This window comes from Leucoraja erinacea, chromosome 19, assembly GCF_028641065.1.
Source record: "Leucoraja erinacea ecotype New England chromosome 19, Leri_hhj_1, whole genome shotgun sequence".
NCBI lineage: Eukaryota > Metazoa > Chordata > Chondrichthyes > Rajiformes > Rajidae > Leucoraja > Leucoraja erinaceus.
In genome coordinates this window covers 8,000,501-8,025,236 of record NC_073395.1, presented here as the reverse complement: position 1 = coordinate 8,025,236, position 24,736 = coordinate 8,000,501, and the positions used below count along the sequence as shown (strand labels likewise).

The 24,736-nt window shown below is 49.1% G+C and overlaps 1 protein-coding gene across 1 annotated transcript; it reads left to right on the top strand.

Annotated features, from left to right (window-relative positions):
* The first annotated feature begins 15,939 nt into the window (after positions 1-15,939).
* LOC129706543 (pancreatic secretory granule membrane major glycoprotein GP2-like) lies at positions 15,940-23,027 on the top strand. Its single transcript, XM_055650906.1, has 4 exons — positions 15,940-15,983; positions 16,306-16,382; positions 22,081-22,245; positions 23,008-23,027. The coding sequence occupies exons 1-4, from the start codon at positions 15,943-15,945 to the stop codon at positions 23,025-23,027; spliced, it is 303 nt and encodes a 100-aa protein (XP_055506881.1). The 5' UTR covers positions 15,940-15,942.
* The last annotated feature ends 1,709 nt before the right edge of the window (positions 23,028-24,736 follow it).

The following is a 24,736-nucleotide window of genomic DNA, read 5'->3' as shown; positions in this document are numbered from 1 at the left end:
GTGGTAATCCAGAGATCTTGCGTGAATCGAGGAATTCTGTTGGGAAGCGAGTAGCATTAGTTCCCTCAGTGACAGCATTGAAAGAAAAGTACTCCTTAATGAATCCAGGGAAGTGTTTGATACATGTAGAATTGATGCTTCTCATCGTATCGTTGTGTGGAATCAAGATACAATTGTCGGAGAATATTTCTGCAGGATTGTCAAATGTAGGATATGTGAAATCAATACAATCCACCAGTGTTTTTGCTGATAGAACCATGTCTTGTGGCATTTCAATTTCTTCGTCATTATTCTTTAAAATGTCGTCTTCTCCAACTTCCAACAAAAATCGAGAATAGTCATCTTCTCCCTCTCTCGATCGCATATTTGTCTCCAATTGAAACTTGGTGAAAAGTGTCCACATAAGGTTTTCTTAATACGGGAATTTTCAATATCACGATCATTTCCCCTTTTCACTACAAGAAGGTGTTGTCGAAAATCGCCACAACAATGTTAAGAATGCCACCAAAAGCCTTAGTGTTGGTGCATACATCTCGAAGAGTTCTGTCCACCGCTTCAAAGCTCTCCCTGCTAATCATCGGGCACTCATCCCATGAGTTTCACTTGCCTCATCAAACGTGTCGTGTTAGAGTTCTTGTCAATGTTGCAGAATGTATCCTCGGTCACTTGGATGGGTATCTTGAATCGAGAATGTGCAGTTCCTCCACCAGGCATTAACGTAGCTGCTATCACAGAGGATGTGACAGCAATAGCACTGAATTGTTAGGACGCGTCTGTGATAATTCTAGGACTGTAATCTAAATTTTACGAATTCGAAGTATTCATATTCAGTGCTTTTGTTTATTCTTATACTTTAGTTGTTTGTTTCTGATCATGTAATATGGCGACTTGCTTAAAATTGTATAATTTATTCTGCTACCGTAATTGTAATTTAAATCGTATGCTTATATATTATATTCTGCTTTGTTTCTGCATTATAATTGTTTGTTGCATAATTTCTTGTTTAAGTGGTAATTGGCTCCACTGAAGGTGAATGTGTTTGCCTTCTGTCAAATTGAGCATCTAGGAATGAGAATAATCTCATCTTTCTAGGCTCCCATGTTGATTCTTGCAACGATCAGATTATTATGTAGCTCTTCCACAATCATCCTCGTTCCATTGCATTGCTTTGGCGGTTCCAAGTTTCTCATTAACATGATCGGAGATCCTTTTTTGCTGATAAATGTGAGGTGCTATACCTTGGCAGGACAAATCAAAATAGGACGTACATGGTAAATGGTAGGGAATTGAAAAATACAGTTAAACAGAGGGATCTGGGAATAACCGTGCATAGTTCCTTGAAGGTGGAATCTCATATAGATAGGGTGGTAAAGAAAGCTTTTGGTATGCTAGCCTTTATAAATCAGAGCATTGTGTATAGAAGCTGGGATGTAATGTTAAAATTGTACAAGGCATTGGTGAGACTAAATCTGGAGTATGGTGTACAATATTGGTGGCCCAATTATAGGAAGGATGTCAACAAAATAGATTCAGATTCAGATTCAGATTCAATTTTAATTGTCATTGTCAGTGTACAGTACAGAGACAACGAAATGCATTTAGCATCTCCCTTGAAGAGCGACATAGCAAGCGATTTGAATAAAAATAAATAAATAATAAGTGTCCGGGGGGGGGGGTGGTGATTGGCAGTCACCGAGGTACGTTGTTTAGTAGAGTGACAGCGGCCGGAAAGAAGCTGTTCCTCGACCTGCTGGTTCGGCAACGGAGAGACCTGTAGTGCCTCCCGGATGGTAGGAGGGTAAACAGTCCATGGTTGGGGTGAGAGCAGTCCTTGGCGATGCTGAGCGCCCTCCGCAGACAGCGCTTGCTTTGGACAGACTCAATGGAGGGGAGCGTGGAACCGGTGATGCGTTGGGCAATTTTCCCCACCCTCTGCAATGCCTTCCGGTCGGAGACAGAGCAGTTGCCATACCATACTGTGATGCAGTTGGTAAGGATGCTCTCGATGGTGCAGCGGTAGAAGTTCACCAGGATCTGAGGAGACAGATGGACCTTCTTCAGTCTCCTCAGGAAGAAGAGACGCTGATGAGCCTTCTTGATCAGAGTAGAGGTATTGTGGGTCCAAGAGAGGTCATCGGAGATGTTGACTCCCAGGAACCTGAAGCTAGAAACACGTTCCACCTCCGTCCCGTTAATGTGGATGGGGGTGTGCGTGCCGCCTCTGGACTTCCTGAAGTCTACAATGAGCTCCTTGGTCTTCTTGGAGTTAAGGGCCAGGTTGTTGTCAGCGCACCATGCTGCTAAGTGCTGGACCTCCTCCCTGTAGGCCAGCTCATCGTTGGTGCTGATGAGGCCAATCACCGTTGTATCATCTGCATACTTGATGATGGTGTTAGTACCATGTACAGGTGTGCAGTCATAGGTGAAGAGGGAGTAGAGGAGGGGGCTCAGCACACAGCCCTGAGGAACGCCGGTGTTCAGGGTGAGGGTTGAAGAGGTGTGCTTGTCTAACCTCACAGACTGGGGTCTGTTGGTTAGAAAGTCCAGTATCCAGTTGCAGAGGGAGGGGTCGATGCCCAGGTTACCGAGTTTGGTGATCAGTTTTGATGGAATAATGGTGTTGAATGCTGAGCTGTAATCGATGAACAGCATTCTTACATAAGTGTCTCTGTTGTCAAGGTGGGAGAGGGCGGAGTGAAGTGCCGTTGAGATGGCATCCTCCGTACTCCTGTTCTTGTGGTAGGCAAACTGATAGGGATCCAGTGTGGGGGGTAGGCAGCTTTTGAGGTGTGCCAGGACCAGCCTCTCGAAGCACTTGGTGATGATGGGGGTAAGTGCAACTGGGCGGAAGTCGTTGAGGCTTGCCGCAGTGGAGTGTTTTGGCACTGGCACGATGGAGGTGGCTTTAAGGCAAGTGGGGACAACTGCTTGGGCAAGTGACAGGTTGAAGATGTCAGTCCAGACGTCTGTCAGCTGCGCAGCACAGGCACTGAGCACGCGCCTGGGGATGCCGTCAGGGCCAGCAGCCTTACGTGCATTAGTCCTACTCAGTGCCACGTACACGTCGTAGGGGGTGAGTGTGAGGGGTTGGTGATCGGCAGGTAGCACAGCCTTGATGGCTGTCTCTAGATTGTCCCTGTCAAAGCGGCGATAGAATGATTCAGCTCCTCAAGGAAGGAGGCGTCGCTGGATGTGGGGGTGATGTTGGAGGGTCTGTAGTCCGTGATGGCCTGGATGCCTTGCCACATGCGTTGGGGGTCGGAGTTGTTGTTGAAGTGCTCCTCAATCCTGAGCTTATGGCAGTGCTTGGCCTTCCTGATGCCCCTCTTCAGGTTAGCCCTGGATGAACTGTAGGCTCGAGCATCGCCTGACCTGAAAGCGGTGTCCCGTGCTTTCAGCAGTAGCCTGACCTCGCTGTTCATCCATGGCTTCTGATTCGGGTATATGGTCACCTGTTTGAGGGAGGTGACACTATTGATGAGAGAGAGTACAGAGGAGATTTACTAGAATGTTGCCTGGGTTTCAACAACTAAGTTACAGAGAAAGGTTGAATAAGTTAGGTCTTTATTCTCTGGAGTGCAGAAGGTTAAGGGGGGACTTGATAGAGGTCTTTAAAATGATGAGCGTGATAGACAGAGTTGATGTGGATCAGCTTTTCCCTTTGAGAACAGGGAAGATTCAAACAAGAGGACATGACTTCTGAATTAAGGGACAGAAGTTTAGGGGTAACATGAAGGGGAACTTCTTTACGCAGAGAGTGGTAGCGGTGTGGAATGAGCTTCCAGTGGAAGTGGTTGAGGCAGGTTTATTGGTATCATTTAAAAATAATTTGGATAGGCATACGGATGAGAAGGGAATGGAGGGTTATGGTATGAGTGCAGGCAGGTGGGTCTAAGGGAAAAAAGTTGTTCGGCACGGACTTGTAGGGCCGAGTTGGCCTGTTTCCGTGCTGTAATTGTTATATGGTTATATGGTTAATAGCAACATCACCTTGACCTCTAACTTTGGAGAGGATCAAATTGGTGATAAATGTCTTCCCTGTTCCTCCTGGTGAATCAGTGAAAAACTTTGAAGAAAGGTTCCTTTTCAAGCAGTCGCACACCTGGTCATACAATGCTCAAGAAGGAACTGCAGATGCTGGAAAATCGAAGGTGGACAAAATTGCTGGAGAAACTCAGCGAGTACGGCAGCATCCATGGAGCGAAGGAAATAAGCAATGTTTCGGGCCGGAACCTTTCTTCAGACTGCTCTTTGCTGAGTATTCACTCGGAGACACGGTTTACACTCGTCCCAGAACGTTGGCTTCAAAAATAACTGGATGATCTTCCACTCTCTTGCCAACCTTCCTTCTTTGCCATCTCCTATTGTTCCATGTGTAAAATCAGGGAACATCAGCGGAGTAGATTGTTACAAATGGCTCTCGAGAACACAATACCATGACTTCAGTTAAAGTGGTTCTAGCCATATTCCTCAATCGCTGAGTAGCATCGACTCTGATAATGACTAGTTGGTCTTGTGGTAGATGTACCTGGAGTCGGAAATCCAAGGATTGATGCTACTGTTTCTGATGGACCAATGTATGTGCCAGCCAAGTCCTATGTAATTCCGTCATCCCTGTTAACTCCAAACGCTGCTTGATCACTCCCCTTCAACATGTACTTGATCACTTAAAAAAAAAAAAATGAAATGAAATGATTCAATTTATTGTCATTGTCAGTGTACAGTACAGAGACAACGAAATGCATTATTAGACCAACTTTACAGAGGAGCATATCTCAACGTTGATCTGAACATTTGAACAACTTCAATAGCTGAGCATTATAGGGCACCACCCAATCAGAAGTAGTAGGTCCCTCTTCATGTCCCTGAAATCCTCCCATGTCTGGAGATCTTCTCCTGTACAGCGCATATGAATCACGTCCACACCTTGTGCTCTCAAAAAATGACCTTGGGAATCTCTTACTGCATCTTCCATCCTTACAACATGAAGAGGTGTGGTTACAGAACGGTCTATGAATCATCTGCTTGAGTACCAATTCATGCAGCTCAGGATCTACTTGTCTGTCTGGTATTTCAGCTTGCACAAATCTGTCAAAATGTTTTGGTCTTGGCTTACTCATTTCGTCAAGCCACAGCAGACAGTGCAAATGAGGCAGACCTCTCTTCTGATATTCCACAGTGCAGACAAAAGCTATACAGTTACCAAAGAGGCAATGTGGTCCAATGAGGTACTTAATGATTAGCGTTCTTTTCAGATCGAATACTCTTGCAATCAAGTCTGTTCTATCACATGGCTGCTGATTGCGATAGAGGCACTGTCACATCTCATTCCAATTCAGTTTGTAAGTCATCGTTATAACCATATAATATAACCATATAACAATTACAGCACGGAAACAGGCCATCTCGGCCCTACAAGTCCATGCCGAACATGTTATGAAGAATGAAGCATTGCCAGACTTCCAAACGAACATCATGGTGTCCTGGCATCGTTCCATCATGTATCTCGGTCCATGGACAAATGTTGACGAGAGGACGATGTGCTTTCCGATGTTTTCCAAATCATCATTATCGTTTAATCCGTGAGGCATCTGTAATTTGTTGATCTCAACGATGCTTGATTCATGCTAATATAATTGAGCCTATCAGTCTCAATCTCAGTTGCCATATCAACGTCATATTGTTGAAAGAGTCATCCTCCTCTCAAAAGGTGGTTTAATTCATTATCATGATTCATGATCCTATAGGCATAATGTTGCTTTGCTGTCAATTTCTTGTGGTTACTCATTTGGAGTTGGTGATGCCATCAATCATCTCCATGTGGAAAGAAAAGGATGTATTGAAAACTATCATATGATCTATGAGACTCTGAAATGATTTTAGGTCTCCTCCTCTTTCTTTCAAGACAATGTGCCGTGATGTTACCTGAGGGTCATTATCTTTTGGTATTACAATGGCAACTTCGTTGGCAATTGTATGTTAAACCTCCTTTCGTGTTGCAAAGCTGGCCGGTGATCCGGATGAATGATGATTGATGCCTCTGGTAAACCTCAAATTGCCTCCCTTGCCATTTTAAGTGTTTCAATGTAAGGGTTGTTTTGTCATCAAATTTTCAAGCATTGCACCAATTTCCCTTTGAATACCAGCATTTCGCAATATACACATTCGCAATTCAGTGCTATCTTGGGGGTCCATAAAATAGATCTGCAAGAATTGACATTGCTGGTGTAGGTCAGGCATCAATGAACCAAGGTGATGATGAATCTGGCCTTGAATGATCATTGAAGGATTCCATCCAGGTGGCACCACTTCCTTGGCACCGAATGACGTCAGTTGAAAGAGACAGTTGTATTGTGTAATATTCTTTCTGAACTCGTTTGCTTGTTGCGTGTCAAATGTATACAATCTCATGAGTTCATCAGGCAGTGCCCGCAGAGGAGCAATGTTCACCTGGCCCTTTATGCAGCAAAAGTTGGCGGTTTCTCCAGAGAAATGGTACGCTCGACACTGAAAGCAAACTTTGGTCATTTCAGCAACATCAGCAGGGAGGATGTATGAGGGGGGAGAGAGGGGTGTGTGTGGGCGGTGGGGTGTGAACGGCAAGGGGGGGGTGGGGTGATGTGTGTGGGATGAAGGTGGTGTGTGTGTGGGCAGAGGGTGTGGGGGTGGGGAGGGTGGAGGGAGTGTGGGAAGGGGGTGTCTGAGTGGGGGGTTGTGGAGGGGGAGGGGCGTGTGTAGGTGGGGTTTGTGGGGGGAGGGGCGAAAGGATTGTGTGTGGGAGGGAAGGGGTGTGTTTGGGACGGAAGGGTATGTGTGTGTGGGTGGGGGTGAGAGATGGGGGTTTGTCTGGGAGGGGTGTGTCTGGGAGGTGGAGGGGTGTGTGTGATAGTGAGGGAGGGTGTGTGTGGGAGGTGGGTGTGTGGACACTGTTTGTTGGAGGGGGGAAGCTCATCAGCCCCCAGCCCCAGCAACACACAGCGGCCCCGGCCTCCCTCAATGGCTCCACCCGCTCTCCACACTCTGCTCGCTCCGTTCCTTCAGCTTTATTCTCCTTGCCGCCAGTGATTGACAGTGGGTGCCGGAAGGGGCAGTGCCATCCTGGCGAGTGACAGAAGGGGAGACCAATCACCGCTTGCGCAATCATTACGATTTTTAAAACTTAATAACTTTTAAATTATACCATCGATCGGAACAAAACTTGTTGCACTTGCACAACAGGAGAATGGTGAGTAAGGTTAGCAAAATATCGCAGCAGTATCGAGTTCCAGTTTTGCGCAAATGCAAAAACAACGCAAATCGGAAGAGCACAAGATCAGAGTTTTAGTTATGTACTGGACTGTTGGGTCCCAGTCACACAGGAGGCGTGCCCCCCCCCCCCCCCCCCCCCCACAAGCAAACCCATTGCCCTACGCCATATTCCACCACTTACCTGTTCCCCCAAAACAACCCGTTCCCCCAAAGCAATATTCCACCACTCAGGGGTTGGGGTGTGGGGGGCAGGGGGTGTGAAGGAGAGAGAGTGCGTGGGGGTGGGGGTGTGTGGAGGATGGGGGGGTGTGGGAGAGGGGGTGTGCGGGGGAGGGCGTGTGCGGGGGAGGGGTGTATGGGGGCAGGGGATTGTGGAGGACAGCGGGTGTGAAGGAGGGGGTGTGTGTGGGGATGGGGATTGTGGGGGAGTGGGGGGTGAGCGGGAGGGGGGTGTGGAGGTGTCGGGTGGTGTGGGGAAGGGGGTGGGGACAGGGTGTGTGTGGGGGATGGGGGTGGGGAGGGGGGGGTTGTAGGGGGAGGGGGTGGGGAAGAGGTTTGTGGAGGAGGGGGTATAGGGAATGGGGGGTGGGGGGGTTTGTGAGGGATGGGGGAGGGGTGTGTGGAGGGTGGGGAGGGGGGGGTTGAGGGGGAGGGGGTGTGCAGGAGGGGTGTGGAGATTGGGTTGGGGAGGTGGTTTGTGGGGAAGTGGGGTGTAGGGGAGGGGCGTGTGGGGTGGAAGGATGTGGGGAAGGGGGAGTTTGGGGGAGGGGGGGTGTGGGGAAGGGGGATATGGGGAGGGTGGTGGCGTGGGGAAGTGGGGGTGGGTGAGGGGGGGAAGTGGGGGTGGGTGAGGGGGAAGAGGGTGTGGGGAAGGGGCAGGGAAAGGGGAGTTTGTGGGGAAGGGGTGTGTGGGGAAGGGGGGCTTGTGGGGAAAGGGGTTGGGTTTTAAGCTTACCGCTCGGACGTCGCTCCTCCCTCACCAACGGCTCCTGGTCCGTCTAACAACCCCTACCCAAGCAAAGGTGGAGGGGTGGCACGAGTGGGTTCAATTTCACCACTGTAGGATTGTCAGTATGGTGCCTAAGGGATAAAACGCTAACCTCTTCTTTCCTTTAAGAAATCCCTTTCTAGGCTATATCATGATGGACATGTCGCTATTGTTCACCTATCGTGGGACATTGTTAGCCATCAGATCTGCAAGAAACAGAGTATGCCAATGTAATGCAATGTGATGCCGATGGTGGCATTGGCAAATATGCAGGTGACGCAGGGCTGGGTGACTGCGAGCTTTGGGAAGGATGATATGAACTGAGGGTGACCACAGGCTACGTACCCTCTGGTGTGTGACTAGAGTATGGAGGTTATACCTGGAGTGTGAAAGTTACACCTACAGGTACCCAGTGATTATCTAATTATGTATACACAGCAATTAACCCATGCCGTGCCAGGTCTGCATTCTAAGGTATGAGAAGCGCAGAGACCACTACCAGTTGAACGCAGGGACGAGTTCATACTGTCAGATTACATATATTTTGATCATTATAATTGTCGCTTTACTGCTGTATTGCTGTGCACCATGTATTTGCAAATGTGTCACTTCTAGTTTCATTATTTGATTTATTGAATATATAATAATCAAAGGGGGGAATGTAAGGGTTAATATGGTAACTGCCATTTTGTTTTAGCTTATTTTAGTTGTGGCCAACATTTTAAGTGAAACGTGCTAGTAAATGGGAGAACAGGTTTCAGAGCTCGACCTTCGTGGTTGTACTGAAAGATAGATAAATAATTGCTTCTCAGCTTTTTAGACATTACAATGTTGAGTCCAACTTCCTTATCACACCATACGGCCTTATTGCTAAAGCAGCTGCTGGTCCTCCGTAATCACTCCTGTTTGCCTCCCTAAACTCTCATGCACAATTAAAGGAACCCTATTCTTTTATGTATCTAATGGAAAATTCCCAACATGTGCTTTGGACTGTATAAGTATATAACCATATAACCATATAACAATTACAGCACGGAAACAGGCCATCTCGGCCCTGCAATTCCGTGCTGAACACTTATTTTCCCCTAGTCCCATCTACCTGCACTCAGACCATAACCCTCCATTCCTTTCCCATCCATATACATATCCAATTTATTTTTATATGATAAAATCGAACCTGCCTCCACCACCTTCACTGAAAGCTCATTCCACACAGCTGCAACTATGTCTATCCCTCTCATCATTTTAAAGACCTCTATCAAATCCCCCCATAACTTTCTGCGCTCCAAAGAATAAAGACCTAACTTATTCAACCTTTCTCTGTAACTTAGTCGTTGAAACCCAGGCAACATTCTAGTAAATCTCCTCTGGACTCTCTATATTTTGTTGACATCCTTCCTATAATTGGGCGACCCAAATTGTACACCATGCTCCAGAATTGGTCTCACCATTGCCTTTTCCAATTTTAACATTACATCCCAACTTCTATACTCAATGCTCTGATTTATAAAGGCTAGCACAATAAAAGCTTTCTTTACCACCATATCTACATGAGATTCCTCCTTCAGGGAACTATGCACAGTTATTCCTAGATCCCTCTGTTCAACTGCATTCCTCAATTCGCTACCATTTACCATGTACGTCCTATTTTGATTTGTCCTGCCAAGATGTAGCACCTCACACTTTTCAGCATTAAACCTCATCTGCCATCTTTCAGCCCATTCTTCCAAATGGCCTAAATCTCTCTGTAGACTTTGGAAATCCACTTCATTATCCACAACACCACGTATCTTAGTGTCATCTGCATACTTACTAATCCAATTTACCACACCTTCATCCAGATCATTTATGTACAAGACAAACAACAGTGGACCCAACACAGATCCCTGAGGCACCCCACTAGTCACCGGCCTCCAACCTGACAAACAGCAAATCTCCCATTCAAAGTATACTCCTTTGTATTCTCAGAGAGGGCAGCAGCAGGTGCTTGTGTGAACTTTAAGTGCATGCAAGTGATTGCATTCGCTCCCACCGGGGTGATTCTAGTAAAGACTCTTTGACTGAGACTTGTCTCTTTTGAATTATTTTATAGTTTAAGTCTAGGAGACTCTCACGCTCAGAGAAAGAACGGGAGAAGAGCCACGGGGAAGCCTCTGCTGGGATCTCCTTTCCATTTGGCCGACATCACCGGCTCCGCACCGCTTCCGGTCGGTCCAACACGTGTCCGGTTGGGGACCTCTGCCGGCCACCCACAGCGTCACTCAGCTCCAGTAAAGGTGCCGAGCTGTGACTGACAGGAAAGGAGGCCAATCTGTGTGGCGCTGTCTGACAGAGAGAAGCAGGCGCATGCGGGGTTTTAATATTTTTAAACTTTAATAACTTTTATAATATACCATCGATCAGAACAAAGCTTGTTGCACTTGAGCACAGGGAAATGCTGAGTAAGGTGACGAAGAAGGTAACACAATCGTGCTTTGCACAAATAGAAAAATGACACGAACCGTAAGAGCACAGGATCAGAGTTTGTGTGGGCGGGGGTTTGTCGGGGGTCGGGGGGTGTGTGGGGAGGAGGGTGTGGGCGGGTTTCAATTGTGACCGTGTGTCCAAAGATAAAATCGTTAAATTTCTTGCAGGCGAAAACAACCGGCAACAGCTCTTTCTCAATTTGGGGATACCTTTGTTCTGTGTCAGTCATAGTGCGCGAGGCATAGGCAACGGCTTATTGCCATAGGACAGTAGCTTCAGTGCCTGGGTGCCCTGCATGGTCATCGTTAAAATACTTGTTGTGCAGTGAAGCAGGGGCCACAACCTTGTGTCCTTTTAAAACAATGCCATCCTGCATCACCATTTTTACCTTTTCTTATATATTTAAAATTGCTCTTGTGAATCGCACCGTTGGATTGACTTTTAAATTTCATTGTACCATGTGAAATGACAATAAAGAGATTCATTCATTCATTCATCACGGACGGCACAGAAAGGTCGGACTGACAGGGGAACGTTGCCGTGTTTGTCTGGCCAGCTCTGCTTAATGACGGAGGTAGGTGACCGTAGAGTACTGTCAGCAGCAGTGTGGGCAACCAAGTCCTCAATACAGGACGAGGGGATGAAAGACACAGCCATTACAATAAAGTCATCAGCCGGCGAGGGCGGATCCTAACAGGTGTTCCGGGGTGTACGCGAGAGAGTGTCAGCCAGGTGTATATCCTTACTGCGTCTGTGGATCGGAACAATGTCATATGCCACCTCGCTCCTGGCTCAAACCCCTGCACTTGATCCTCATCCTGGCTTAGCCTCCACTCCCTGGCCGTACAGTTCCCTCCCACCACCCCCCCCCCCCACTCTGCAAGCTCCTCACTCATGGACCTATCACTCCCCTACCCCCCCCCCCCCCCCCCCCCCCCCCCTCGCTCCAGCATCAGAACTTCCCTTCTCTCTCCCATGCTCTGTTGGGACTTTCCCATTCAACTTACTGGGATCCCAGTGATTCTCCTGTGTGAGGGGGAAGTGCTAGTGAAGGGAGTTGGTGTCACTGTGAGGACTGAGCAGAGACAATATGGGCTGTGGAAGGAATTTCATGTTTCACAGTCCCTGGAGTACGTTGAGGACACGTCCAGTAGAACAGACGAGGGAACCAGTGACTGGGCTGTGGGGGAATTTCAGAAAGTATTTAGTACGTTCCTGCACAAGAGGCTGGTCAACAAGGTCAGAGCACATGGAGTTGTTCACACACGACATGGATTGAGAATTGGCTTTTGGACAGAGAGCAACAGGTGGGAATAAGCAGATCATTCTCAGGTTGGCAGCAGTGACGTGTGGGTACAAGAGGGCTCAGTGCTTGGGCCCCGGTGAGTCACAGTCTGTATCAATAACTTGGCTGGGACGATCATCTGTGGACTGAGATACACCGTGATATCTCCCACTGACCAGCAGTGTCTCTCACTGTCCACAGTCAGTTCCCTGGGAACTGAGATAAACTGTAATATCTCCCACCGACCACACAGTGTCCCTTTAGTCTTGCAGCTGTCTACAATCTCCCAGTACATTTGTTCTTCTAATTCCCGCTGTCTATTTGAGGGCCTATCGTGATCGTCCCCTTTTCAGTTCTCAGCTCCACTGGATGAACCGTCAATAATGTCATCTCCAACGATTGCTGGGACCTCCGTAATCAGTAAAGCAACTGCCCCGCTTCTTTTACCACCACCTCTATCTTCCCTGCCCCCAGCACCAACTCCTCAGCCACACATTCATCTGCCCTATCTTCCTGTTCCTACCCTCACTAGCATGAGGCACTGGCAGCAATCTAGACATTACTACCCTGGAGGTCCTGCATTAACCTTTTGCCTAATTCCCTATCTTCAGTCCACAGGACCTCATCCACTTTCCTGCCTCTGTCATTTGTGCCGACGTACACAACGACTTCTGGCTGCTCCCCCTCCCCCTTGAGAATGTTCTGCAGTGGCTGGGAGACATCCTGGACCCTGGCACCAGGGAGGCAGCACACCATCCTGGAGTCTCATTTGCTGCCCCAGAATCTCCTGTCTGTTTCCCTAACTAACGATTCTCCAATCACTATCACTCTGCCTGACTGTGCCCTTCCCCACTGTGCCTCAAGGCCGGGTTTGATGCCACAGACCTGACTGCTGCTGCCCTCCCCTGGCCGCTCATCCCCTCAACCGTATCCAAAGGGACAAACCTGTTGTCGAGGGGAATGGCCACAGAAGATTCCTGCAATTTCTCACTACTCCTTTTCCTGGTGATCACCCGTCTACTTTCTGCCCCTACCCAAGGCGTGACCACCTCACTGTGACTCCTATCTGTGACATCCTCAGTGTCCCAGATGATGCTGAGGTCATCCAGCTACTGCTCCAATTCCCTAATGCCGTCTGTAAGGAGCTGCAGCTGGGCACATCTCCCACAGGCATAGTCCTCAGCAACACCGAAGGATTCCCTGACTGCCTACATCCTGCAGGAGGAGCACTAACTGCCCTACATCCATCATTACTGCACTAGACCACGGAGAGTGTATATTAGGAAAAATAACCACAAACCAGACCTTTTCCCGCTGTCACCCTGTACGTCAAAGCCTCTCAAGCCAAAGCCTCACACTTCCCCTCCACACGGCACTTGTACGTAAACATGGCTGCTGCATACAGGCCCCTCCACTTGTATCTACCTTCCCTTTATACACCCACTAAGGAGCAATCACTCGGGATGCTATGTGTTTTCAGCTTCTCCAACTGAAACTCACCTCATCTCATTAACTGTGGGGCCTCTGTAATCAGCTGGCCTTTTTAAAAGTCCCTCTCTTCTGCAGATAGTCAGTGTTCCCTGGGGACTGAGATACAACGTGATATCTTCCATTGACCCCTCAGTCCCTCACTGTCCACAGTGAATTTAGTTTAGTTTATTGTCACATGTACCAAGGTACAGTGAAAAGCATTGTGTTCTGTGCTATCCAGTTAGTGGAAAGATTATACACGATTTCAATCAAGCCGTCCACAGTGTACAAACACAGGATAAAGGGAATAATGTTTAATGCATGATAATGTCCAGCAAAGTCCAATTATACATCATACAAGGGTCTCCAGTGAGATAGATAGGAGCTCATTACCACTCTCTAATTGGTGATAGGATGATTCAGTTGCCTGATAACAGCTGGGAAGAAACTGTCTCTGAATCTGGAGGTATGTGGTTTCACACCTCTATACATCTTGCCTGAAGGGAGAGGGGAGAAAAGGTAGTGTCCGGCAGCGAGACTAGGTCCTTGATTATGCTACCGCAAGAGATGCAACACTTGTCCCTTTACCTCCCCCCTCGACTCCGTTCAAGGACCCAAGCAATCGTTCCAGGTGCGACAGAGGTTTACCTGCATCTCTTCCAACCTCATCTATTGCGTCCGCTGCTCTAGATGTCAGCAGATCTATATCGGTGAGACCAAGCGGAGGTTGGGCGATCGTTTCGCCGAACACCTCCGCTCGGTCCGCAATAACCTAGCTGACCTCCCGGTGGCTCAGCACTTCAACTCCCCCTCCCACTCCGTCTCCGACCTCTCTGTCCTGGGTCTCCTCCATGGCCACAGCGAGCAGCACCGGAAATTGGAGGAACAGCACCTCATATTCCGTTTGGGGAGTCTGCACCCTGGGGGCATGAACATCGAATTCTCCCAATTTTGTTAGTCCTTGCTGTCTCCTCCCCTTCCTCAGCCCCCCTGCTGTCTCCTCCCATCCCCCAGCCTTCGGGCTACTCCTCCTTTTCCCTTTCTTGTCCCCACCCACCCCCGCCCCCGATCAGTCTGAAGAAGGGGTTCGGCCCGAAACGTTGCCTATTTCCTTCGTTCCATAGATGCTGCTGCACCCGCTGAGTTTCTCTCCAGCTTTTTTGTGTATCCTTGATTATGCTGGTGGCCTTGCCAAGCAGTATGAAGTGTAGATGGAATCAATGGAAGGGAGGTTGGTTTGCATGATGGTCTGGGTGTCTCCACAATTCTCTGCAATGTCTTGCAGACTTGGATGGAGCTGTTCCCAAACTAAGCTGTGATGGATCTGGGTCAAATGCTTTCTGTGGTGCATCTGTTGAAGTTGGCAAGACTTGGGGACATGTCGAACTTCCTTATTTCTGAGGAAGTAGAGACATTTGTGTGCTTTCCTGTCCATTGCATTGGTATGGGTGGACCAGGACAAGTTGCTGGTGATATTTACTCCTAGGAATTTGAACCTTTCAACCATCTCTACTTCGGTTTCCTCAATGTATGTGAACCGCTTTGCTTCATACTAATTGCTTCATACTCATTGGTTCTAAGTGCCGATTACGACTATTTGGCCAATCACGTCCACGCCGCCACTCAATCATGGTTGATCTAACTTTCCCTCTCAACTCCATTCTACTGCATTCTCCCCATAGGTTATGAGATTCTCAATCTCCTTCCTGTACTCCATCTCGTTATTAATTGATATCTGGCCCACAATGGTGGTGCCGTCTCCGAATTTGCAAATTGAGATGGATTTGTATTTACCTGAACAGTCGTGTGTGTACAAGGAGTAAAGAAGGGGACCAGAAGTTGTCCATATGTAGACAGCTGTAGTCCACAATCAGTGTTCCCTGCAGACTAAGATACACCGTGATATCTCCCAGTGACAATCGGGAATGGGAACACATTTACCCTGAAGTCTCACCATTTCCCGTTTAAAGGATTCCCACATGTTGCGTGTTGTTTTATCCATGTAACTGCTTCCAATCTACTTTGGCCGGGTCCTGCCTTACGTTATGTAAACGGGGCCTTCCTTTAGCTTACAATGTGGATATCCAAGCAACTTCGTGATGGGACTGATGAGATCGATCCCCTGGCAAGAAGCTGATGGGCCGAGTATTCTTCCTTGTGGCAATCAGTTCATGGTGGGAGAACGATGAAGCTGGGTTTAGAGACGTGGGATTGGTGCCTGCGTTTATCCGGGAGATGGTATCATTGGTCAGGGAGTGAACGGGAGATTATTGGTGCTCGGGGTTGGTGAGGGTGGAGATGCAGATGAGGGAGGTGGGGAACAACAGGCTGGGGACATGAGGTGAACTTGATATTAACACCGAACATCATTCTGTCCCTCAGCCACAGACTCCGCACTTGGTGACCCGTGTATGACCACAACGTCCTGGATCAGCCCTGGAGAAGCACGGATTGTACCAGCACTGGGTGCAGCGGTGGGACATGGATGAATGATGAAAATGTAGTGGGATGGTACAGATTTAAGAGGTAACGTGAGGCGATCATTGCTGAGAAATTGGACACTGATGGAGAATGTAAACGGGAGAATGAGGGGCGTGTGAAGGGGAGATGTAGGGAGATGGGGATCATCAGTTGCTGCAATGGGACGGGGCGTCAATGCTGAGAATGGGGAGATCCCACATTGTGGAGAGAGAGACCGGGGAAGACGGAAGCGGAGGGAAAACAACATTGGGTTCCGGGGAATGTTGAACGGGGACGGGGTGCGGTCAGAATGGCGTTGATTCCGGGTCTTTCTCTGGGTGAACAAACTCCCTCAGTTCAGGGGCTGACTCTGTGATTGTTGTTTCAGTTCCGGTGGATGGAAGATTCCGGAGACTGTCGTTCCAGTGAATCACTGCTCCGGGAAGTACCCAGGCTGGTTAGACGGTAGGGTCAGAGTTTACAACACATGGTCTCAGTTATTGTTGGGGAGGGTCAGACTGACGACCCAGATCTCTCCAGAGGGCCCGTCGCACGGACACGGAACCCAAATTCCCTTAGAAGTTCTCCCACAGTCACTCAGATCCTGGATCCTTACGGAGTGCAGTGGGGAAGCTCCAGCTTCCTGGAGTTTCCCAGCAGTGGGGCTTCGGATCTCATCCGCCCGTGATCTTTTTAAAATTTCAATATAGACTTTAATCGAGAAATGAATATATACAATACAAGATCCATACAAAACTCCATCCGACATTCTCGGAGGATATACATACATACAATACAGTTTCCCCAGATCATAATTTTACACCACACCCTTGCCACTCATGTGGCCAACTGGCGTGCAATCCCTTCCCTTATTTTGAGGGGCGTCTCCACCACACCCTGCCCCCCCCCCGTGTGCAGCAGCGGGAGGATCCTAGACTGTGCTCCTCCCCCACAGAGCCTTGGTGTTGACTGCACCGAGCTTCAGTGCGTCCCTCAGCACGTACTCCTGCAGTCTACAGCGGGCCAGTTGGCAACATTCCCTGACAGACAACTCGCTCCGCTGTGAGGTCGACAACGCTAGAGCAGAACAAAGAGCGTCTTTCACCGAGTTGATAACTTTCCAGCAGCACTCGATGCCAGTCTCTGAATGTGTCCCTGGGAACTGTCTGTAAATCGCAGAGTACTCTGTGACGGAGCTGTTCGGAATAAACTGTGACAGGGATTCTTGCATACCTCTCCAGACTCTCTTTGCAAATCCACACTCTGCGAAGTGGTGGGCAACCGTCTCATCTCTATAGCAGCCGTCCCGAGGGCAGCGTGCGCTTGTAGTGAGGTTCCGACGGTGCAGGAAGGATCTGACTGGGAGGGCTCCCCTCACCGCCAGCCAAGCCAGGTCCTGGTGCTTGTTGGTGAGTTCTGGCGATGAGGCATTTTGCCAGACAAGCTGGGCAGTCTGCTCTGGGAACCACGCCACAGGACCCATGGAGTCATTTCCCTGCAGTGCCTGCAGGACGTTCCATGCTGACCACGGCATGATGGACTTGTGGAAAAGGTGTTGGTGCGGAAGAACCTTTCCACGAGCGACAGATGGTGTGGCAATTTCCAGCTGACTGGCACATTGCATGGCATCTGCGCCAGGCCCATCCTAAGCAACACTGGGGACAGGTAGAACCTCAGCAGGTAGTGTCACGGTGCCCACGTGCCTTGGCTCTACACTCCGCCTGATGCAGCCACAAAGGTGGCCATCAGGGTGAGGGCGACGTTGGGCACGCCTTTACCCCCGTTGTCTGCTAACGTGCATTGTGGCCCCTCGCACCCGGTCCATTCTTAACCCCCAGATGAACTGGAAGACGGCCCGGGTGATTCCTGTGGATAGGAGGGAGGGACAGGCCACACTTGTGCCAAGTACAGCAGCCCCGAGAGCACGTCACACCAGATAACCACATTTTTCCCCGTTATGGAGAGGGAGCGTTGCTTCCACAGCTCCAGCTTCTTCCACACCTTGGCTATCCGCTCCAGCCAATTCTTGTCACATGCCTCAGCGCCCCCAAACCAGATCCCCAGCACCTTCAAGAAGTCAGGCTTGATGGTGAAGGGGGCGGAAGATCGGTCGGGCCAGTTGCCAAAGAGCATGGCCTCGCTCTTCCTGTGGTTCACCCTGGCTCCCGTGGCCGACTCAAAACTGGTCGCAGATGCTGATCAATCTGAGGACCGACCCTGGATTCGAGCAGAAGACGGCGACATCGTCCATGTACAGGGAGGTTTTGACTTGAATGCCCCCAATGCCTGGCAATGTCACTCCTCTTATGCTCGCATCCTTCCTGATGGACTCGGTAAAAGGTTAATTACAACAGATGAACAAGACAGGGGAGAGAGGGCAACCCTGCCTGACACCAGACCTGATGGGGAAGCTGTCTGATTCCCACCCATTGATTTGGACGGCACTACAGATATCGGTGGAGAGCAATTGGATCAAATTTCTGATTCCCTCCCCAAAGCCCACTTTGGAGAGCACGTCCCGCATGTACTTGTGCAATATCCTGTCGAAGGCCTTCTCCTGGTCCAAGCAGACTAGGCAGGCATCAACCCGTCTGTCCTGCATGCAGGCAATGGTATCTCTCAGCAGCGCCAGGCTGTCAGAGATTTTCCTGCCAGGGACAGCACAGGTTTGGTCCTGGCGGATCACCCATCCCAGAGCAGTAGGCGATGGCCTTTGACAGGATCTTGTAATCTACATTCAACAATGTGATGGGTCTCCGATTCCTTATAGAAACATAGAAAATAGGTGCAGGAGTAGGCAATTCGGCCCTTCGAGCCTGCACTGCCATTCAATATGATCATGGCTGATCATCCAAATCAGTATCCCGTACCTGCCTTCTCTCCATACCCCCCTGATCCCCTTAGCCACAAGGGCCACATCTAACTCCCTCTTAAATATAGCCAATTAACTGGCCTCAACTACCCTCTGTGGCAGAGAGTTCCAGAGATTCACCGCTATCTGTGTGAAAAATGTTTTTCTCATCTCGGTCTTAAAGGATTTACCCCCTTATCCTTAAGCTGTGACCCCTAGTCCTGGACTTCCCCAACATCGGGAACAATCTTCCTGCATCTAGCCTGTCCAACCCCTTAAGAATTTTGTAAGTTTCTATAAGATCCCCCCTCAATCTGCTAAATTCTAGCGAGTATAAGCCGAGTCTATCCAGTCTTTCTTCACATGAAAGTCCTGACATCCCAGGAATCAGTCTGGTGAACCTTCTCTGCACTCCCTCTATGGCAATAATGTCCTTCCTCAGATTTGGAGACCAAAACTGTATGCAATACTCCAGGTGTAGTCTCACCAAGACACTGTACAACTGCAGTAGAACCTCCCTGTTCCTATACTCAAATCCTTTTACTATGACAGCTAACATACCATTCACTTTCTTCACTACCTGCTGCACCTGCATGCCTACTTTCAATGACTAGTGTCCCATGAAACCCAGGTCTCTTTGCATCTCCCCTTTTCCTAATCGGCCACCATTTAGATAATAGTCTGCTTTCCTGTTTTTGCCACCAAAGTGGATAACCTTACATTTATCCACATTATACTGCATCTGACACACATTTGCCCACTCACCCAGCCTATCCAAGTCACCTTACTGTCTCCTAGCATCCTCCTCACAGCTAACACTGCCCCCCAGCTTAGTGTCATCCGCAAACTTGGAGATGCTGCCTTCAATTCCCTCATCCAAATCATTAATATATATTGTAAATAGCTGGGGTCCCAGCACTGAGCCTTGCTGTGCCCCACTAGTCACTGCGTGCCATTGTGAAAAGGACCCGTTTACTCCTATTCTTTGCTTCCTGTTTGCCAGCCAGTTCTCTATCCACATCAATACTGAATACTGAATACTAATCTCTTATGTGGGACCTTGTCGAAAGCCTTCTGAAAGTCCAGATACAACACATCCACTGGTTCTCCCCTATCCACTCTACTAGTTACATCCTCGAAAAATTCTATAAGATTCGTCAGACGTGATTTACCTTTCGTAAATCCATGCTGACTTTGTCCAATGATTTCACCACTTTCCAAATGTGCTGCTATCCCATCTTTAATAACTGACTCTAGCAGTTTCCCCATTACCGATGTTAGACTAACTGGTCTGTAATTCCCCGTTTTCTCTCTCCCTCCCTTCTTAAAAAGTGGGGTTATGTTAGCTACCCTCCAATCCTCAGGAACTACTCCAGAATCTAAAGAGTTTTGAAAAATTATCACTAATGCATCCACTATTTCTGGAGCTACTTCCTTAAGTACTCTGGATGCAGCCTATCTGGCCCTGGGGATTTATCGGCCTTTAATCCATTCAATTTACTCAACACCACTTCCCGACTAACCTGGATTTCACTCAGTTCCTCCATCTCCTTTACCCTTCGGTCCCCTGCTATTTCCGGCAGATTATTTATGTCTTCCTTAGTGAAGACGGAACGAAAGTAGTTATTCAATTGGTCCGCCATATCCTTGTTCCCCATGATCAATTCACCTGTTTCTGAATTAACAATGTCATTCTCCATCCTAATGAAGAACTCAACCATATTATGGTCACTCTTGCACAAAAAGACTGCGAACTAACCCTTCTTCATTTCTCAATACCAAGTCTAGAATAGCCTGCTCTCTCGTTGGTTCCTCTACATGTTGGTTTAGAAAACTATCCCGCATACATTCCAAAAAATCCTCTTCCTCAGCACCCCTGCCAATTTGATTCACCTAATCTATATGTAGATTGAAGTCACCCATTATAACTGTTTTACCTTTGTTGCATGAATTTCTAATTTCCTGTTTGATGCCATCCCCAACTTCACTACTACTGTTAGGTGGCCTGTACACAACACCCACTAGCGTTTTCTGCCCCTTAGCAGCTCTACCCATATCAATTCCACATCCTCCAAGCTAATGTCCTTTCTATTGCGTTAATCTCCTCTCTAAACAGCAACACTACCCCACCTCCTTTTCCTTTCTGTCTATCCCTCCTGAATATTGAATATCCCTGGATGTTCGGCTCCTGGCCTTAGTCACCCTGGAGCCATGTCTCCGTGATCCCAACTATATCATAATCATTAATAGCTATCTGCACATTCAACTTATCCACCTTATTATGAATGCTCCTTGCATTGAGACACAAAGCCTTCAGGCTTGTTTTTACAACGCTCTTACCCCTTATACTATTATGTTGGAAAGTGGCCCTTTTTGATTTTTGCCCTGGTTTTGTCTGCCTGCCACTTTTACTTTTCACCTTGCTACCTATTGCTTCCACCCCCATTTTACACCCTCTGTCTCTCTGCTCACACATTTCAGAAACCCACCACCTCTCATTTTCTGTTTATTATTGTTTTCTTCTTTCCCCCCTACATGTTGGGTCTGAGCGCTTTCCTTCTCTGCCTCCTGCCTCACACACTGTCTACTTGCTTTCTCTATTTGAGTCCCTTCCCCCAACCGTTCTACTTTAAAGTCTCCCCAGTAGCCTTTGCAAATCTCCCCGCCAGGATATTGGTCCCCCTCGGGTTCAAGTGCAACCCATCCTTTTTGTACAGGTCACACCTTCCACAAAAGAGGTTCTAATGGTCCAGAAATTTGAATCCTTGCCCTCTGCACCAGTCCTTCAGCCACGCATTTATCCTCCACCTCGCTCCATTCCTACTCGCACTGTCGCATGGCACAGGCAGTAATGAAGTGAATGAAGTGTTTGTGATGTGTCATGGTTACATTTATTGCAATCTAGTGACATTTCTGATGAGGTTGAACTATACATTACATACTGTAATTAGGCATGTCATACGCCACAGAAATGGGCCTTTTGGCCCATGCCGACCATGATGTCCCATCGACGCTACTAATTCGGCCCCATGTCTGTCTAAACGTTTCATGTCCGCTCATCACCAGCACCCATCGGGTTTCCAGTCCAGACCCCGGCACCCTAGGGTGCCAGCACCAGGAGGCGGTCTCAGGGAGCAGGGGCTGCTATGGGTAGTGTGGATGGGGAGGGTGAGGGCAGCAGCTCAGGTCAGGTGAGGCAGGTCAGACCCGACCGTGGCTTGTGATCACTGCCTTACACTGGCTCCGCATTCACATTCCCCACCGCACTGTGGCACCAGGTACATTTTACAATGTTTATAATCCTCATTCCAGGTCCCCATCCCAATGTGGGAGACGGGGAAGTGCTCAGGAAAGTCTGTTTCAATGATGATGAAAATCGCTGTAATGTATATCAGAGGATCTGGGTGAAGAACTGCATCGGTTACTTTGTGTATCTGCTGTGGCCAGCAACATACACCTACGGGGTGTATTGTACAGGTAGGTCCCCGTTCCCCAGTCACACGGGTTCTCATTCCCCGGCCTAACCAGTGACCCCACCTAGTCCGATCGCTCCGTGGGTTCCAGCCTCTCCCTCTCACCCCTGGACCTATGCTTCCCTCGCCCTCAAGGAAACATCATTCTCCGTCTTGGACTCTTCCCTCTCTCTGGCACCGTCCACTACCCTACTCTCCCACGACCATGTCCCACCCCCTTGGTATAGTACCCTCCCCTCGTGTGTCCCCCTCCCCACTTTACACTGTCCCCTCTCTCCCCCAACAGTTCCTCTCTCCACAACTCCTTGGTTCACTCATCTCTTCCCACTCAAACCTTCCCTTCCACAGGTACTTTTTCCTGCAGCTGCAGGAGATGTAACACCTGTCCCTGTACCTCCCCCTCACCTTCACCCAGTGACCCTGACAGCACTTCCAGTTGATACAGAGGATCACATGTACCTCCTCGAAGCCCATCTACTGCATCTAGTGTTCCCGATGCGGGCTCCTGTACATCGGCGAGACAAAGTGTGGACTCGGCAAACATTTTGCCAAACACATGTTAACGGTCCACCAAGGTCTACTGAATCTTCCGGTTGCTAACCATTTTATCCCCATCCCATTCCCACACTGACCTTTCAGTCCTGGGCCTCCTGTCAGCACGGACTGGTGACTCTTGGTCTCTGCAGCCGACTTCCCTCCTGATCAGCTGTTCAATGTGTTTTTACTCTTTTACCCTCCCTGTCCCTCCTCCTCTCTCTTCTTCCAGATCCAGGTTGGCAGCAGTGACGTGTGGGTTCAAGAAGGCTCAGTGCTTGGGGCCCAGCGAGTCACAGTCTGTAGCAATAACTTGACTGGGACAATCATCTGTGGACTGAGATACACCGTGATATCTCCCACTGACCAGCAGTGTCCCTCACTGTGCCCCCTGGGACCAAGCCTGGGACCCCCTCCCTGGGACCGAGATATCCCCTATAACCCCTCCCCAATGACCGAGTCTTCACATCCCTCCCCCCCCCCCCCCCCCCCCCCCCCGGGACCCAAGACCACCCCTGAACCCCACCCTAAGCCGTTCCCTATATCCTCCTCCCTCCCTTCCCTTACTCACACCAGGGCCGACCCGTCCGCTCCCCTCCCCTGAGACCGAGTGAGCCGGCGGGCGAGGGGGAAGCGCAGAGAGGGTGTAGTGGGACAGAGGGGGTGGGAGAGGTGCGTGGGTGAGAGAGAGGGAAAGGGTGGGTGAGGGGGAGGCAGGGTCGAGGAGGAGGTGAGAGGGCAGGGAGGGGCGAGCGGAGGGGAATGAGGGCGGAGAGATGGACGGAGAGTATTGAGTGACGACGGGAATGATGGGGGTGAGGAGCAGAGGGAATGGGGAGCAGAGCGGAGTGACTCAGGGACGGGTCCCAATGTGTGAGGTGGAGGAGCTGGGAGGCAGTAACGGTCACTCCACTGTGTGTGGGATGTACTGGGGGTGTCAGGATACACGGTGCAGGAGAGGGCTGGACCGTTGGTGTCACCAGAGACTGGTGTCGGCCGTGCACTTCCCTCTGCTCCCATCCCGCAGAGATGCTGGATTATTTCCACACTACACCCACTGTCTGTCCACACTTTATTACAGATCCAGCCTCCGTACCAACTGAGGAAGCCCAGCAAACAGCTGAACCCCAGGAAACCGATCACATGTCCCACATCAATTACAGTTCACACTGGTTCTACGTTGTGCCCTATCCACAAGGGAACAATTTACAGAGGCCAATTAACGTACAAACCTGCACGTCTTTGGGATGTGGGAGGAAACTGGAGCACCCGGAGGAAACTTATGGTCACAGAGAGAAGGTGCAAATTCCATACACAGAAGGCACTAAAGGTCAAGATGGCAGCCGTGTCTCTGGCGCTGAGGGGCAGCAGCTCCACCAGTTGTGCCACTGCCGATATGATGGGGGGGGGGGGGTTCCCCCAGAGGGTGAGTGGAATGTGAAACTCATTGCTTTACATTCCAGTTTATTGTCAGACACAGCTCAAAATGTTGTGTTTCATGCTATCCAATCAGGTTGAAAAATACTGTACATAAATACAATTGTCAAACTCAAATACAATTGCTAAAGCAAAGGGGAAGATACACAGTACATAATATATTCTCAGCATCATAGTGCATCAGATCCAGAGGCAAAATCCAATGTATGATGGGGTAAAGGTGAATCGGACAGTACCCTAGCTTATAGAACTGTTCAGAAGCCTGATTACAGAGGGGAAGAAGCTGTTCCTGAATCTGATGGTGTACTTTCAAGCTGCTGTGCCTTCCGCCCAATGGAAGCTGGGAGAGGAAGTAAGGACAGAGTGGGACAAGTCTTTGATTATGTCAGCTGCTTCCCCGAGGCTAAAGTGTAGATGGAGTCAATGGTGGGTATTCTGGTCTGTGTGATGGATTGGACTACATCTACAACTGTATAGCTACATATTCATCTCTATATAACTACAAGTCTCTGTCTTGTTTGTAT

Coding starts and splice junctions, on each gene's coding strand:
- LOC129706543 (XM_055650906.1), top strand. CDS start 15,943: ATGAATGATGAAAATGTAGTGGGATGGTACAGATTTAAGAG. Junction 16,383..22,080: donor GTACCCAGGCTGGTTAGACG/GTAGGGTCAGAG, acceptor TCCTCATTCCAG/GTCCCCATCCCAATGTGGGA. Junction 22,246..23,007: donor CTACGGGGTGTATTGTACAG/GTAGGTCCCCGT, acceptor CTCTTCTTCCAG/ATCCAGGTTGGCAGCAGTGA.